This window comes from Poecilia reticulata, chromosome 5, assembly GCF_904066995.2.
Source record: "Poecilia reticulata chromosome 5, P_reticulata-male-v2, whole genome shotgun sequence".
In the NCBI taxonomy this organism is placed as follows: Eukaryota; Metazoa; Chordata; class Actinopteri; order Cyprinodontiformes; family Poeciliidae; genus Poecilia; species Poecilia reticulata.
This window is the reverse complement of record NC_088834.1, coordinates 13,572,405-13,588,105: the sequence shown is the minus strand read 5'-3', so window position 1 is coordinate 13,588,105 and position 15,701 is coordinate 13,572,405. Positions and strand designations below refer to the sequence as shown.

Here is a 15,701-nt window from a genome sequence, read left to right as displayed (position 1 = left end):
ATTGATTGTATTTCAGTGAATTGTTTATGATGTTTGCCTTGAGAGTTTTCTTTCAATAAAAATCTGATTTATTATGTTCCTGCTCAAATCATCCTTTATTTGATTCATGAAAATTAATCAATTTTATTTAATTTCTGGCTGTTGCACCTATGAGAGATTGAAACATTATTACTAGTGTTATTTCCTGAAAGGAAATATTATTTCTAATATTTTAGGTCTGGTTGTTCAGAGAGGGAAACGATCCGAGTTTTACTACTACAATTTCTGAACAGCAAAGGTAAAAAATATGTTGGTTTGTTGCAACTTTAAACATTTAAAATACAAATGTCAGCCATTATTACAAAATGCTGGTGAGCAGATTAAGACGAGAAAAAGGACAGAGCTACTTCCTGTGTGTTCTGACAAATTAAATGCCTCAAGCCATAACAGTAATGCAAAATGATTTGAAATTTAAGAAAAAAGGCATTACTTTCCAAGTTCAAAATGTCTCAGGGATTTAGAAATTGGTGATGCTACTCTTTTTCTTTTTTACATATTTTCATATTGTCCTGTGAACAACCCAGACTGCCAGATTTCTTTACATTTATGATCAATATCCATTGAACATATTGCAAACTGCAATCTAATTAAAGGATGCAAATTACATCAATAGTTTTCTAATCAATATCTAACATCTAATCTAAACTCCAACTCAAATTTAGTGCTGGAAATTCTGACAAATCTTTACATTTTGATTAGAGTTCTTATAAAAGTTTGGAAACAAACACTTTTCACCACTAATAAATCACTCTCTGATTTAATGTTTTAATTAAAACTTTTCAGTTGTTTCATTTGATATAACTTGTTTTCAGTCTGCATGTGCATTATCTGTAGTTTTCAAACAGCTTTAGTCTTCCAGGAGTTTATTTGCTGATATTTTTAATTAAACTAAAACTGGGGTGACTTGTTGAAAGTTGGTTTCAAAGAAAATTCATTTTCCTTTCCAAAATCTGACGAATAAGCCATCAATTGGCCTTTTTAAACCAGTAAATCTTATTTTATGGGACAAGGATGTTGAATCGACATATTACGCCTTTGTGCCTTATTTACGAACATGATTAATTTTAAAACAATAAGGTGATGGGAAAGAATAGAAATTAATTCTTCAATTTGATATTCGGTCTAAAGTGTAGATATTGCCTTTTATTTATGAAATCACGATGCAAATTTCACATCTGTTTTCAATCAGTTTGGCTTTACAACATGTACATATAAACACAGTTTACATTACAGTGTAAATCACACACCTTAGCTTATTTGACAGCATGTTGCAGACATTTCAAACAATCATCACATCTGTTTTTCTGCAGCCAGCATTAAACCCGGAGCTTGATTAACTCGCCTGCACTTTTGTCCCTCTGTTGACGGTTTTAAGTTTCCGTCTGCTGCCGGATCAGATCCCTCATGAATTCTTTAAAGTGAACTGTATCCGATGGCGCGGGGACAGCTGGGTCTGTTTTATCACGCGTTGTTCCCGCTTGTCGCCTGCCTGTTGGTTAACCACAGTCCTGCTCTCACCGTGAAAAAGCCTAAACGGACAGAAACAGGTGTCAGCTCTGCGGAGACGCAGACTGAAGCCGCCAGAAACGTCTCACCTGCGCTGAACGCAGAGGCGACCGTCAGAGCGACGGACAGGTAGTACAGCTCTGTGGTAGTTTTGGCCTGTGGGTAGAGACACAACTCATGTTGATGCTGCAGTTTTGCGTTTTCTCACTGTTGCTGCTTTTTTCTTTTCTTTTCTTACACAAGCGGCTGCTGTGAGAGTCAGGATGGCGGTGCACAGACCGTGGCCGCATGACAGAAGTCCAAACACATGATAGGCAGCCCACAAGCCCTGAGGAACCAGATCTAGCAGCGTGAATAACACTGAAAGACCTGAGAGGAGAGAAAAAGTTAAAATTATTCTTAGTTTGTTATTTCTTTTAACTACATGTGACTGGACTCACCTGAAGCAACGATGGATAGGGCAACAGAGGCCGACAGGTTGTTCAGAAGAGGTTGCCTGCAGTATCTTGAGGATTTTGACCTTTTATGGCAACAAAAAAAACAACACTTTTACACTTAAATCCATGACCTGTGTGTGACTTTACGTGATGTCTACATCCCAGTTACCTCCCCATGACGTAGAGCTGGGGGGCCAGCACCACCACGATGAACACTGCATTCACTATTTGGCTGTTAATGAAAATTACACATCAGCTGTCATGCATGAACGTAAATAATAACCCCCTCTCTATAAGAGTACTTACAATTTTAACCTCTGGTTCAGCGGTATCCATCTGCTGCTGTGATAGGCCATGAAGACCAGCATGTAGAGAAACATCGATGCTGCGCATTCAGGCGAGGGCGTGTAGAAACACTGCGCTGCTGGCTAAACGTGCTCCCAGGAAAGATTGGGTTTCATTCACTGTTACAATACAATTCACATCAGATGTCACAATTTTTCCTATATCGCCATGTTTATGTAATTTGGCCCACTTCCTGTTTGCAGATTTGTTTTATTTCATCGACACAGGAGGATTTTTGAGGATGAACAGATCGTCTTACTTTTATTATGGTTCTCTCTGTACAGGGTTTCCCCCGCCTGTTGCCCAATTACCTGGAGAGAGGTACCTGGTTTGCCTTCCAGTAACACTATGAATAAGCAGGTACAAACAATGGATGGATGGATCACCCTATCCTAAGCCAAAATAAAGAAGTGTACCAAGCAGTATTTTAGAAGTAGAGCTCAAAGCATAGTCTAAACAAAGAGAGGGCAGACGGAGGAAAAGCAGCTCCACCTCGTGTCCCTGAACAGGCCTGGTGTTCCAGTCAAAAACAGATTTGTTTTGGGAAACCAGTCTTTGCCGACCTCAAGGCTGAGAACCACTTTGTTAAAAGTTGCTAGAAAGTGGAACAAAAACCAACAACTCTTTTGATTGAAGTCAAATTCCTTTTACTTTGGTTAAAACACCAGCCTGGTAATTTTCTATTTCACCCTGCAATTTGCAACGTTTCTCAGGCCTGACCTTTGGCCGAGCCAAATCCACTTTAACACACCTGCAGCCTGTTGACGTTTAATCAACAGGCTGAAATGTGTGGCACTGTTGTGTTCTTTCATGAAGGGAGTTGCCTCATATTATGCAAAAACTACTTCTCTTCCTGTGTGCTTTGAATAAAAGAGGCGAGCATTGCAACGCCCTGCCTCCTGCTGACGCTATAAAACATCCAGGAACTCACACTGCCAAGCTTTCACGACAGCCAAACCTCCAAAATGCCTGCAGACTTCAATGGAACATGGGATATGGTCAGCAATGACAATTTAGATGGCTACATGATTGCACTTGGTAAGGGTTTCTTCTTTTAAATACTAGCTCGATGCATTAGCTGTGTGGATGTCTTAATTTTTTGTCAAATTAAGTGTTAAAAAAAAGGCTGTTATGGATGATTCTCTAAATTAAACTGGTTTGTGTCATGCAGACATTAACTTTGCAACACGCAAAGTCGCCTCTATGCTGAAGCCTCAGAAGGTGATCAAACAAGATGGAGATTCTTTCACCTTCCAAACTATCTCCTCAGTGTTAAAGTATGAGTGCGTCTTCAAAATTGGAGAGGAGTTTGAAGAGGTGACCAAGGGCATGGACAACCGCAAGTGTCGGGTAAGTGAGCAAGTAAAGTTTAAAACTTTCAAATCTGCATAAAATTGAAACCTACAGAGAATTAATAGTGTTTTCTTTTACACCTCTACCAGTCAGTGGTTAACTGGGACAACGATAAGCTGGTGTGTGTTCAGAAAGGAGAGAAGAAAGACAGAGGCTGGACTCACTGGATTCAGGGAGACGAGCTCCATCTGGTATGCTGGCTCACTTTTTGCAGATGCATTAGTCCTGTATGCCATATTTAGAATTAACCCCTTTACTTTGCTCTACTGGATTATGATTTTACTGTTTATGTATGGAAAAAGTCCTACAAATTTGATAAGATTTTCATTTTTCTCTTTCAGGAGTTGGCCTGTGAAGGTCAAGTGTGCAAGCAAGTCTTTAAAAGGATGTGACCCTGACTTTGAAGATAATGGCATACCTCATACATGTTTTCATCATGAGATGAGATGCATGCAAAATAAAATAAAAAAAGCAGACCAGAGATCTTGATTTATTTCAACACTAAATGCAGGAGCTTTGCATTTTTCTCTTTTTAAAATTCCATTATCAGAAGGCACAAAACAAACATACTGTAGGTAAAACAAAATTATTTTTGACTTGACCGGAAGTGATGATGAGCAGTAAACTGGGAGTTTTTTTTCTTCTTGAAGATCTGAAAGAGTTGGGAGGGAGGAGACGTCCCCTTTCAGTCAAAAGGTCACTTCCTGCACAAAACAAGTCTTTCCTCAATGTGTCTTACACTAGAACAAGTCAGAGTGAAGAGATTCTACAGTGATGGATCTACAAAACTATGTTCTAGCTGCACAAGCAGATAAATTTGACTGATTAGGATGATGGTAGCTACTGCATAACTTCCAAAGTTAATCTAAAGAAAAAAGTACTGCAAAAACAAAACTCATTAACATGGTGTGACGGATGCAAATCTTGCGTTCCTTTTTATTGCTCTCGTATGCAAAGCAGCCATTAAATTTTGAGGTCTGAGTTGACAAAAACAAAACTCCTGTCTTCCCTGAGAACTTTATTGTATAACCAACTTCAAAAGTCCTAAGTACCCTACCATTTTATGTTGACCAGCATAACGGTACTTGGGGAAAACTTTGTAAAGTGAAATCACTTGTAAAAACGTTTGAGACCCAGTTACTGTAAATTATTTTATAAACCTTTCAAACCCGCTTGAGTTGGCTAACTTCTTTGTTATGGCTCATTTAACATCCCTTTGGGATCAAAGCAGCTTTGAATTTGAATTGTGGGCAGGTGCTCGTTTTGCATAAGGGCAGATATGACCTTTCAATGCAACCAAAGATGCTAACATATGTAATAAAAGTAGAGCACCAACTGAATTATACACAGACTGCAATTCATATCGAGTAGATTCACTGACCGTATAGTATCCACATATTTTAAGTATACATTCAAAGATGTTTTTATTACATCAAACTAGTGTAACATTTAATCAACAATACCTTTCTAAATTTGGATTACATCCGAAGGTGGGCACCAGCTCCCCACGAATGGGTATTATTAAAGGAAATCCAGTCCGTTAACAATAAATGTAAGCCACTTATCATGCAGACAACACTCGGACAGCGTTGAATGTGACGTACCTTGTAGTTCAGCATTAGGGCCACGTGGGGGCGCTGTGTAATTTCTCAACTCAGATTTTGGAGTCGTTGGTTTGTGCCGCGAGTTTTTGTTTTTGTCAGCGTCTAAAAAGTTCAGTTAGCAACCAGATAAAGCCATGAGCTAACAGTACGCTTCAGCCCGCCATAAATCTGATTTGTTCGACATTTTGGTTATTTTCAAACTTATCTCGCTGCAGCTCAAAAATGTCAGTTGACAAAGAGGAAACTCGTCAGGTAAGAGACATTTTGTTACCATTACCACTTGGCCGGGGGTAGCTAAGGTTGCATCAACACCCCTCTGTCAAAGTTTGTAATGAGTTGTTTTTGTATTTAGAGGTTGAAGGCAGCGGTTCATTACACGGTGGGTCGTTTGTGTCAGAAGATCGGAGAGGAACACCGGAGGGAGTTCAGCCGACAGACCATAGCAGCCATAGCCGAAACGACATTCAGAGAGTGCGGTGAGTTTCTGAATCATACAGTGCGACTTTCACACACCACCGCTTTATGACTTATTACGGAATAAGTCATACAATGTTCCACTTTTATGTAGCCCAACCTGCCAAACATAACCTCTAAACTAGGGATGTCCAACATGTGGCCCGGGGGCCATTTGTGGCCCTTGCCCCACAAGCAAAGAGAGCGATTTTTACAGACAAAATCTTCTTACACGTTTTCAGATACGAGTGTTTTCCTTTTATTAGCTATGTTTCTCTTTTCATTGATTGCCCTAAACAGCAAACACTGCCCCGTTTGTTTTGCCTTGCATAAAAACACTGACGCTTGAGTTTTCTCAGCCTTAGCAGCCGACAGCGACAACACTCAAACATCTTTTTTAGGTTGCAAACTTGTGCTTTTTTTTAAGCTATTTCACATTGCAACCACAATGTATGACATTTTATTCTGATAGACCAATAATTCGTTAATTGTAATTAACTAATTGTAATTAATTAATTAGGTTTGGTTGGTATCTTCCATTGTTTCAATTTTCACTGACTGAGATAAAATAAAGCAAGAAACGGGGGATTGATAAATGTAAAATGCCATCCTTGTTACCAATAAAAGCAAGGATTTTACATGTTACCTCAAGTTTAAAATGTATTGCAATTAATGCAAACATCACAAGATCCTGTGTGGATCCAACATTAATGATCTTCTATCTTCTTCCAATGCGAAATTTGGCTCATAATGTTGAATTTTAACCTCCAGAATGTTTTTTTACGTTTTGAAACTCCCGTCACAGTTGTGATGTAATACTCTTTTGAGTTTAATAAATAAAATTAAATGTTGACAGAAAACATGATGTAATGGTTTTCCCTCTGTTCAGACATCTTTGCCAAGGATCTGGAAGCTTTTGCCAGGTAAGGCTTTCCGAAGCTCAACCATTTTAAATATCCAGGGTTTTATTCCTCTAGTAAAAACAGAAAAACTTTATATTATGACTGCTGTGTTGTTTTGTTTTATCTCTAGACACGCCAAAAGAAGCACAGTGTCTGCAGAGGATGTAAAACTTCTAGCCCGCCGCAGTAGTGCTCTGGTAGGTTTGGGAAAAATAACCAAGTTACATGATTCCTTGTCACACTTTCAGTATGCTACAGTTGTACATGTCATAGATATACACATATTCTACAGGAGACGGCACATTTTTATTGTTTCATTTGCCTTTATTTAGTCCAACCACATACAAAATAAAAGTGAAGAACTGGCCCAGGAGCAGAGAGATTCCAGAAAGAAGAGTACAGTGAAGAGGAAGAGCAGAGACACCGAGGAGGAGAGCAGAGAATGAGGACAAGACACAGGGAAGCCTGAAGCGGCTCACTTTGTGCCCAACATGCATAGAAAAATAAGAGCTTGACCAGAACAAACTGCTTTAATGAACTTTACAGAAACAAGACTGATGTAAAGCTAAACTCGTCTCAGGAGGCGCCGAGTTGGCATGAAGTGACGAATGATGAGCAACAAAATCTTAAAAGAACTGTTCATGTAACATTTACTGTGACCAATAAATCCTATATTCATCTGCCTGGTTTGGGTTGCTAAACAGACCATTAAATCCTCTAAAATGCTGTTTGACGTGCCGACTAAAGGCAGTTTGCCCCTTCACCATTTTGTCATGACTGGTTCACACACAAAAACCTATTAAATGGTGGTTAAGCTTTTTTTTTTTTTTTTACAACAAAACCCCAAATAAACATGTATATTATTTACCTTAATATTTTCTGTAATTATATTTAAAAAATGTGGGTTTGGGGCAAACATTTTTCCTAAATATGCAATTTTGGTCCCTGATCAAACAAAACACTACGCAGGTAAATATTTATTGGAAATAAACATTTCTTTAAAACAAAAACACTAAAAGAGAAGTTTCAGTTGTAAAAGCAGGTATGAAGTTTCCCTAAGGAGAGTAAAAACTGATGCCTGGTTACTTTCTGTAGATTTGAAGGTTTAAAAGCAACCAAAACTGCAGAAGAAAGAAATGGCGAAGGGGCGAAAAGGAAAGTACCCGCAATTAAAGTAAACCGTCTGCTTTACAATTTTAATTTAATCCATGCATAAAGCTCAATATTTATAAAGCAAAGTAGAGATGCACCGAGACACTGGCCAACTAATCTTATTTCACATCTGATCTTTCTTCTGATTAGTAAAACTAACAGATCACACAGAAAAAAACTCTTCTCTAAGACTGTTGGCTATTCTCAAAGTCGGGTTTTTTGGGGGGATTTTGTGTCCAACAATCTAAGTGATATAACTTACTAAATTTGGATTTAAAAAATGAGCTCGATAATTTCCAATGTAATATTTTCAGAAGGCCAATTCTGTGTAGAGAAAAATTTAACTATGGTTTTGGTTGTGTGTGCTATTTGTTTCATTTATCGTTTTCCATTGTTAGTCTGGATATTTAAAATGTCTTCCAGTTCCAGTGTCAAGAGTTGTTTAAAAATATATATTGTATTTTTGAGAACAAACATTTATCGCAACTACTACTAATGCCATTTATCATCCAGCAAAATGTATCTGGATGATCAATTTTATTTAGGTTGCTTCTTTTTGGGGGGTAAAGAAATCTCGTAAGAGAAACAGTTCAATTTTCTTTACATTCAGAAACTTAAAAGACTAATTTGTCATTCTTAAATCTAAAATAAAAATATGATTCTGGGAAAAAAAAGTATATTAGTAGCAGTAGGTCAGAGCTTAAAAAAATTTGATGGAAATTCAGCAACTGCATCTCAGATCGGTGCATCTCTACAAACAAACAAAATTGTCCAAATGCAATATTTATATTTCCTTTAAATCATTTTAGGAGAAAACTGATAAAAGCCAGATAAACTGGGTGCATGTTTGTTAAAAATAACTTACCACAAACCGTCAAAGTTGATGGTTATAATTGGGAATGTGCTCTAAAAAGCCAACAGAAGCAGCAAAAGGACAGGTACTACCCCATGTCATGTCTGAGAAGGCCACACACTGAAAGTGTTGGAACTTCCATCTTCTTCCTTCAGGTCAGGGTTCAAACGGAGACCTCGACCAGCAGAGCCCAAGGTCCCTAGATATGTGAATCGAATTAGATGCTTTGGATTCCACAAACCGACTCAAGCAATATCAGCTAAGTAACTATTCAAATGAACTTTATTTAGAGAACTCCCTTCATTTGACATGTTTTTTTTTTTTTCTTTTTAAAAACACCTCACAAACAACAAAGAGCTACCGGGCACCATTGGACACACACGTCTCCACGTTCTCACATCCTCACTCGCGGCCCCCCAGAGTCTTCAGCAGGTGTCATCCACATCAAGAACACGCTTACAGATCAGTTCAATTAACATGAAAGCACACACCATACAGCATTCAAATCGGATAATATAAGCAAATACAAATATTCATCACAACATTCCACTACAGGTTTTATATTTCTGCACTTAGACATACTTAGAAGGAAGGAAAAAAACTTGCAAAGAAAAAAAAAAGGAAAAAGGGACAAATCTTGAAGTACTAATTAAAGAATGTCCATGTTAGGGGGGGAGGCGCTCGTCGCATCCGCAGCTTCCACTCACACACTCAGAAAAGCAGTCAAATTGGGCTCTACCACCGCACAACCAGTCCTTTCCACGCGTCTCTCTCCGTTCGCTCACTCATAGCTTCACTCCTCGCCACAAGCCATCCTCAATCGCACTCATCAGTTCTTAAAATGTCAGTTGCGCAGTTCTCTCCAAATTTTCTTTTTTTTTTTTTTTTTTGCTCTAAAAAAAAAGTGGATAAAAGTGAAAACACCCACCGTCTCTTAGAACATGCGGAGTGAGGCCGTTCTTTGATGGCATAGCATTTACAGGTGGGAAGAGGGAGAATGATACGGGTATCACCCCAAGAATGCTGCCAAAGAGGAGCTTCGTCGCGGGGAAATGGAAGAGAGGTGAACTGCAGAAGAGATTTCAGTGAAGGCTTTTCCACAGAACTTGACTGCAAATAAAGTTGCACTTTAAAAAAAAAAAAAAAAAAAAGACATTTAAGTTTCAACCAGATTCTTTCCAATGCAAGATTGCCTCTCAAGCCGATGGTGAGAAAAGCCGGATAATGGTGAACCGCAGACATTCATGCATTTTCTAAATGGGCATCACATTTCACAATACATGCATTAGAGAATCCAGTTGAAATGGATACAAACAAACAAGACAGCAAAAATAGCACTTTAGTCAGAGATCCTGGTAAACAATTCACTTCAACAGTTCCTAAATTAAATCTTTAGCATTTTTTTTTCTCCAAATGTACAAAACGTCTTTCACCAAAGTGTTTAGTTTTCAGATACGCATCAACACCAGAAATAAACTTTTGAAAAGACTCATCTCTCTCGCAATACTTACCATGGAAACACTTAACTTACATACCCCACCCAGAGGACTTTGACTCCATGCTGGACCCAAACCCTGAGCTAAACCCGCTGCCGCTGGTCGTAGAGTTTGACCCTGAGCCCCAGCCCAGACTGGCCGAGCTGGTGCCGTAGTTGCTGTTGCCTGTGCTGAAAGACTGACCTTGGTCCCTGCTCGAACTGGTCCCACTAGAGCTGCTGCCTGACGTGGACGTCTGCTGCTGGCTCGCCAGCATACCCATCATGCCCCAGCTACTTTGCAGAGCGGCCTGAGCAGCGGCCATCATGGCGGGGTTCAGGCTAAACGACCCGAAGTTAGCCAGACTACTGTTAGCGCTGCTCCCCAACCCACTACGGTTGCTACCGAACGCCTGGGCCCCGAAGCCGTTTCCAAACCGGGCCGTACGGTCAAACTGCCTATTGCCGTGTTTGGGCTCAGCGTTTGAGATGTGAACACTGACTCCTTTGATGATAAGGTCCTCTCCACAGAGAGACTGGGCGACCTGTCGGGTCAAAACAACAACAACAAAAAAAAAAAAAAACAGGACTTAACCCCTTACACGCATCATCCGTTTCTGCTTTTACGTACTTTAAATGTTTCAGCTCAAACTAATTTTAATAGAGAACGATAACCCAAAAAACCAATCCAAGCAATAAGTAAGAGCTCCATGCTATGAGGAATTATTTTAATTATATGTAATAGTTAGCAGTAGGTTTGCTGGAATAAGCAAAAAATCAATTAATTGCATGATAAATTAAAATGAGCTCAATAATTTCCATTTGTATGGAACCATCTCAACCATCTCTTTTTTTGAAGGACAATTTTGTTTACAGAGACTTCATTAATTATTTGGTTATTTAAAATCTCTTCCATTTCCAGTGTTATATGTTCATTAGAATCTAAAGTTTATTGAACTTTGAGGATTTGTTCTTGGATTACCATGATACTATTTGAAAGTGATCTCTAAACAATTGCAATAATTTCTGGGATCCAGTCCCTTTAACTGTTAGTTTGTCACATTTTTTAAATGCTGCAACAGGCTGCATCAGGTGTAACATTGATGCAACTTCTCAAAACAATTAGTTGGGTTGTTTTTTGTTGGGGGTTTTTCTGAGTCAAGAGTGGAGTTTAACTTGTCTAGTGTCAACGCTGAACCTTAAATGAGAAATGTGATGTCTGCGGTGCTTCAGAGGCTGATTTTTGGTTCTTTTGTTACGTTCTGGATGAGATGTTGATGTTGATGAAGCGTTGGACCAAGTTTAGTTGGCCAGATATTTCTGAGAAGGTTTGCTGACTTAGAAAATGTTTTTGTAATTCTTACAGGATTGATAGATGCTAGTAATTTTGTTTGTTATTCTTGAATTTCTTTAGTTGGAGTCATGAATTGTTGCTTTTTAAGACCCGCCAGCCCCCACTTCCTGGCTCCAGACAGGTTGTTTTTATAAATGCGTCAGTTATGGAGGTTCTTCAGTAATCAAGCTTTACTACGGCTTGTGAAATTGACCTCTGTTTTGCAAAAACATCGAGTTAATCACAATTAACATACAAGATATGTTTAACTCTATTAGGAGCAAAACTAATTTGAAAACTACTTTTCTCCTCTGGTTATTGTTGTCTGACATTAAAACCAGTTTAATGAGCCGAAACATTTAAGATTGATCGAAAAGCAAAACAAAACTGAATCAGACATGAAGAGATATTTCTTTTGCATTTAACACAGTACCTGATCATCTGCAAATGTCACAAAGGCAAAAGCCCGGAATGGTTTGGGGATGAAGACATCTGTGACTTCTCCATACTGCATGAAAAACTGACGAAGGTCGTCTGTGGTCATGTCCTCTGTGCAGCGTCCGACAAACACTTTCCGGCTCCTCAGTGGCTCATCGGGACCCTGCTGTAAAGAAACAGCAGAGGGGGGAAACGTAAATGTTACAGTGTTGATAGCGGATTTTTTCTGGCCAATATATGCAGCTATGTGGATGGACATTACCATATTCACCTTCGAGTTAGGAAGCTTGCAGTCACACCATCTCCCATCAATCATGTGGCGCTGGGAAATCACTTTTTCCTGAGCTTCGTACTCTGTGAATCTCACAAAACCAAATCCTTTGGAGTTACCAGTCTTAGCATCTCGTTTAACCTGAGAGAACAGTAATCAATAATAAACACATATCCACATAAAAAGCTGTTAAAAACTGCAGTTTATCAAACAAAACCATTACAGGACGCACCTGGACCATTATGACTTCTCCAAATGTGCTAAAGTAGTCTTTCAGGTCCTGTTCAGTCGTTTTCCAGGGCAGGCCCAGAACAATCAGGTCAGAGGTCTTCATGTCTCCCCTCTTCATCTTCACAGCCGAAGAGGCATCAATTTCATCCATTTTCCTTTTGTTATCTAAAATTAAATACATAAATTAACCTTGAACAGACATAAAAACCTATTCTCTTCTGATTCATAACTGTGATCACGTTATCTGACACTTTTTAGGTGAGCTTACAATCAAATAGAAATGTTTATTCGATGTTTATGAACAAAGGCCGGATTTAGCAAGTATCTGCTTGTTTTATGCAATCTATACCTATTACCATCTATAATTAAAGGGCTTTATTGGCTCTGTTGTACCCAAGTGTTCCCCAATAAGAACTTGTGTTTTTGTTCCAAAACCCTTAAAAGGAATAATTGTAGTCATTTAATTCAGGCAAACAAAATTAGTAGCCATGTACTGTATTTCACACATTAGTATTTCATATTTTAGCTGGTCCTGTTTTTTTTCTCTTCATGATGCATATTTTTGACTGATGGGGCTTTTACTTTGGAGCAATAGTCCAGAAAATGTTATCTTTCAACCTTTGTACCGTATTGTAAAACTCGAATCACCTTCGCAGCTATATTAACTTTATTTAGCGGATTGTTTATTTGATAAAACATTTGTAACATTCAGTCACAGAAGATTCACAAACCATGAAACAACATGCAGAATTTGGCTCCCCTGGTTTGTTTTCAGCATCTCTTACTAAATTTGGACTGAATTACCCTACACAATCTTTAAAGCACCATTGTTGGTCAGTGAAACATTTATGTTTATATTAATTTAAAAAAGTTTCATTACCTTAAAACACTGATCTAAGAGTTTTTAAATGTAAGCAAATGAACCCCAGTTTAAATTCATTCATTCATAACTTAAATCAGTGTGGAAAATAAAAATGATCAAACAATGTAACTGGACAAAAACTGCTGTGTTATGACACTTTAAAGATGAGACATTTTGAATAAAAATCCAAGCTAAAATACCACTTAGTATTCAAAAATTCTGAATTTAAATGGTATGTTATGTACTGCTATGGTGGCTGTAGTTCAGAAGATTTTCATATTTATCCAGACTTTCGCAGCTATATTAACTTTATTTAACTTTATTTAGCGGATGGTTTATTTGATAAAACATTTGTAACATTCAGACTTTCAAAGTTGTTCAACTCTGATAAATGTTGAACAAAGTTGTAACAACTTGTGACCTTTCAAGAGGTAACATTTTTGAGACCTTCAAATTTCACTGGATGATTCATGAAACTGTGTCCAGTTTCGGCTGCTCTGCTCTAACTTGGAGGGCGTGGACAAAAATAAGTCAACTTTTTCTTCACTCCCGACTGCGGGGAAGCAACACTACGAATCAAAATAAACAAAACGTCACTCTGTCACACATAACAAAAATGTATTTATATTTTATAAGGTTTCCGTGTTTACCTTTTGGGTAGTTTACTACGTATACAACGTTGCCCCATCCGTTTTCTGGCGCGTGCAGGACCCCCTCCACGAGACGCACTCCACGCATGCACTGGGACACGGGGCTCCTGAACCGCAGGCCGCACGCCCCTGGAAACTGAGCCGCTACTGTTGACAGCAGAACCGTACCGTCGTCCTCGGCCGGGATCTCCATAGGCTCCTCGTTTTCCTCCTCCGCCACCCGAATGTACCCCTCCGCCATTCTCGTTTTTAAGAAAAAAATTGTTTTCTGAATGAAAACAGAAAAGCGGTTAGCCCCCTGTTTGTCCGGCTAACCTTAGCTGATGCTAACAGAACTGAATCAGTCAGCCCAGTCTGTTGATTCTGTCTGAGGGAGAAAAACTTCTCAACTTAACGTCTCTTCACACAACCACGCCACGATATGTTTAATACCAACTTTCTTCAATAATTCCCGTAGATTGTGCTACAGGATGAACATCAGCTTTGTTCTTCCTTTGTTCGATGCAAGACGGGACAGCGATCTGTGTCGTCAACACCGGATGATAACAGTTCCAATGTGCTTCTCCACCGGCGGGAACAAACTTGACAAAACTATTTCCCCTACAAACTAATGTTCGAAAACTGAAAAGGTTTCAAAACTTTTTCAAACGACTCGTCTCAACTCACAAGTAAAGCAATACACTCGGCAAAGGTGAATGTTTTTCCACGAGGCGAAAACAGACGACACCAAGTAAGGCCTTCCAAAATGGCATGGGCTAAGCGAAGCAGGAACTACGTCACTTGGTTGGGCGGTATCATTTTTAGGAGGGATACTTTTCTCTACTCTGCGTCGTTAAAACGACAAATCAAAATATCTGTCGATACCTAACGAACAAATCGACCATTAGATGTTGTAAAAATGCTAATCTATTACAGCATGTTCATGGCTGTGATGAACTACACTGCAGATAGTCAGTTTGATTTGTTGTTTCGTCCCTGGACATGGATCGTTCAGGCAGAGTTTTTTCATCCATAAAGACAACTTCCGTCAGTTGGTTTGTCGGGAAAGGGAAGATGGCGGTTGTCCGCACAACCTAGTAAAGCATTTATATTTGATCTGCTTCGTTAGAAACCACTCAGTTTGGCATAGTTGTCATAAATACTTTTTACCAGACTAAAAGAAAAATAAATTATTAATTTATATTAAAGAAAAACCTATAAGATTGTTTTAAAGAAGAAAAAAGTGTGAGGACAAAGGTTTATGTCTAGAGACAGATTGCAATAATAGGTTAATTTTTACATTTTTATTTTTAATAGCTTTAAATATTTTTAAAACCATTTTTAAAATCATTTTTTAATATGTATTCACATGCATAACATGAGAAGAAACTCATTTTATAACCATCATACCTGCAAGAATATTGAAGTTGAATTATTTGTTTTTATTGTTTCTAATTGTTTGAATTCAACTAAAATGGGAATCAGTGATTTTGAAAAATAACCACTGATACTTTTTTCCAGGCCACAAAACATGCAAATATTAGTAGGCATATAAAGTGCATAAAATGTGTTGTTTTCTTAAGTTTGTCAGTAGATGCCAAACGCATGAAGCTGCTGCTTAACTGGAAAGCTTTGTGTGAGACTACTGAATTCTAGGTGTACTAAAGCACCTTATAGTAGAGCCTTCCTCCCAGCAGGTGTTAGACTCTATAACCATAAATTCAAAATATAATTTTTCTTCTTAATTCAAAACACTTGGCTTGATCTTAGAATCAAGCCAAGTGATCTTAAACTGGCCCATGCACATGCATGGGCCAGT

At 38.5% G+C, this 15,701-nt stretch overlaps 4 protein-coding genes across 10 annotated transcripts; 2 read left to right on the top strand and 2 right to left on the bottom strand.

The window, feature by feature from the left end:
- Window positions 1-1,162: 1,162 nt before the first annotated feature.
- On the bottom strand, window positions 1,163-2,965 carry LOC145551675 (uncharacterized). 3 transcript variants are annotated; one of them, XM_081607073.1, is made up of 6 exons: window positions 2,289-2,965; window positions 2,152-2,214; window positions 1,986-2,065; window positions 1,784-1,914; window positions 1,635-1,701; window positions 1,163-1,568 (listed from the first exon to the last, which is right to left on the bottom strand). In XM_081607073.1, exons 1-6 carry the CDS (start codon window positions 2,360-2,362, stop codon window positions 1,501-1,503), a joined length of 483 nt encoding a protein of 160 aa, XP_081463199.1. In that variant the 5' UTR covers window positions 2,363-2,965; the 3' UTR covers window positions 1,163-1,500. The 3 variants fall into 3 exon arrangements, with proteins under 3 accessions (XP_081463199.1, XP_081463198.1, XP_081463197.1); XM_081607072.1 differs by having other exon boundaries at window positions 1,163-1,701; window positions 2,289-2,446; window positions 2,587-2,965; XM_081607071.1 differs by having other exon boundaries at window positions 1,163-1,701.
- Window positions 2,966-3,147: 182 nt separating this feature from the next.
- rbp7b (retinol binding protein 7b, cellular) lies at window positions 3,148-4,156 on the top strand. The gene is made up of 4 exons (XM_008408684.3): window positions 3,148-3,365; window positions 3,499-3,677; window positions 3,770-3,871; window positions 4,022-4,156. Exons 1-4 carry the CDS (start codon window positions 3,293-3,295, stop codon window positions 4,070-4,072), a joined length of 405 nt encoding a protein of 134 aa, XP_008406906.1. The 5' UTR covers window positions 3,148-3,292; the 3' UTR covers window positions 4,073-4,156.
- Window positions 4,157-5,226: 1,070 nt separating this feature from the next.
- Window positions 5,227-7,319, top strand: cenps (centromere protein S). Its single transcript, XM_008408682.3, has 5 exons — window positions 5,227-5,536; window positions 5,637-5,760; window positions 6,627-6,660; window positions 6,770-6,836; window positions 6,972-7,319. Exons 1-5 carry the CDS (start codon window positions 5,507-5,509, stop codon window positions 7,083-7,085), a joined length of 369 nt encoding a protein of 122 aa, XP_008406904.1. The 5' UTR covers window positions 5,227-5,506; the 3' UTR covers window positions 7,086-7,319.
- On the bottom strand, window positions 6,943-14,666 carry tardbpb (TAR DNA binding protein b). 5 transcript variants are annotated; one of them, XR_014087569.1, is made up of 6 exons: window positions 13,904-14,666; window positions 12,393-12,556; window positions 12,152-12,301; window positions 11,885-12,052; window positions 9,573-10,663; window positions 6,943-8,843 (listed from the first exon to the last, which is right to left on the bottom strand). XR_014087569.1 is itself a non-coding variant. In XM_008408680.3 (5 exons), the coding sequence occupies exons 1-5, from the start codon at window positions 14,142-14,144 to the stop codon at window positions 10,172-10,174; spliced, it is 1,218 nt and encodes a 405-aa protein (XP_008406902.1). In that variant the 5' UTR covers window positions 14,145-14,665; the 3' UTR covers window positions 8,905-10,171. The 5 variants fall into 5 exon arrangements, 1 of the variants encoding a protein (XP_008406902.1); XR_533676.3 differs by having other exon boundaries at window positions 11,885-12,055; window positions 13,904-14,665; XR_014087571.1 differs by having other exon boundaries at window positions 12,161-12,301; window positions 13,904-14,665.
- Between the last annotated feature and the right edge of the window lie 1,035 nt (window positions 14,667-15,701).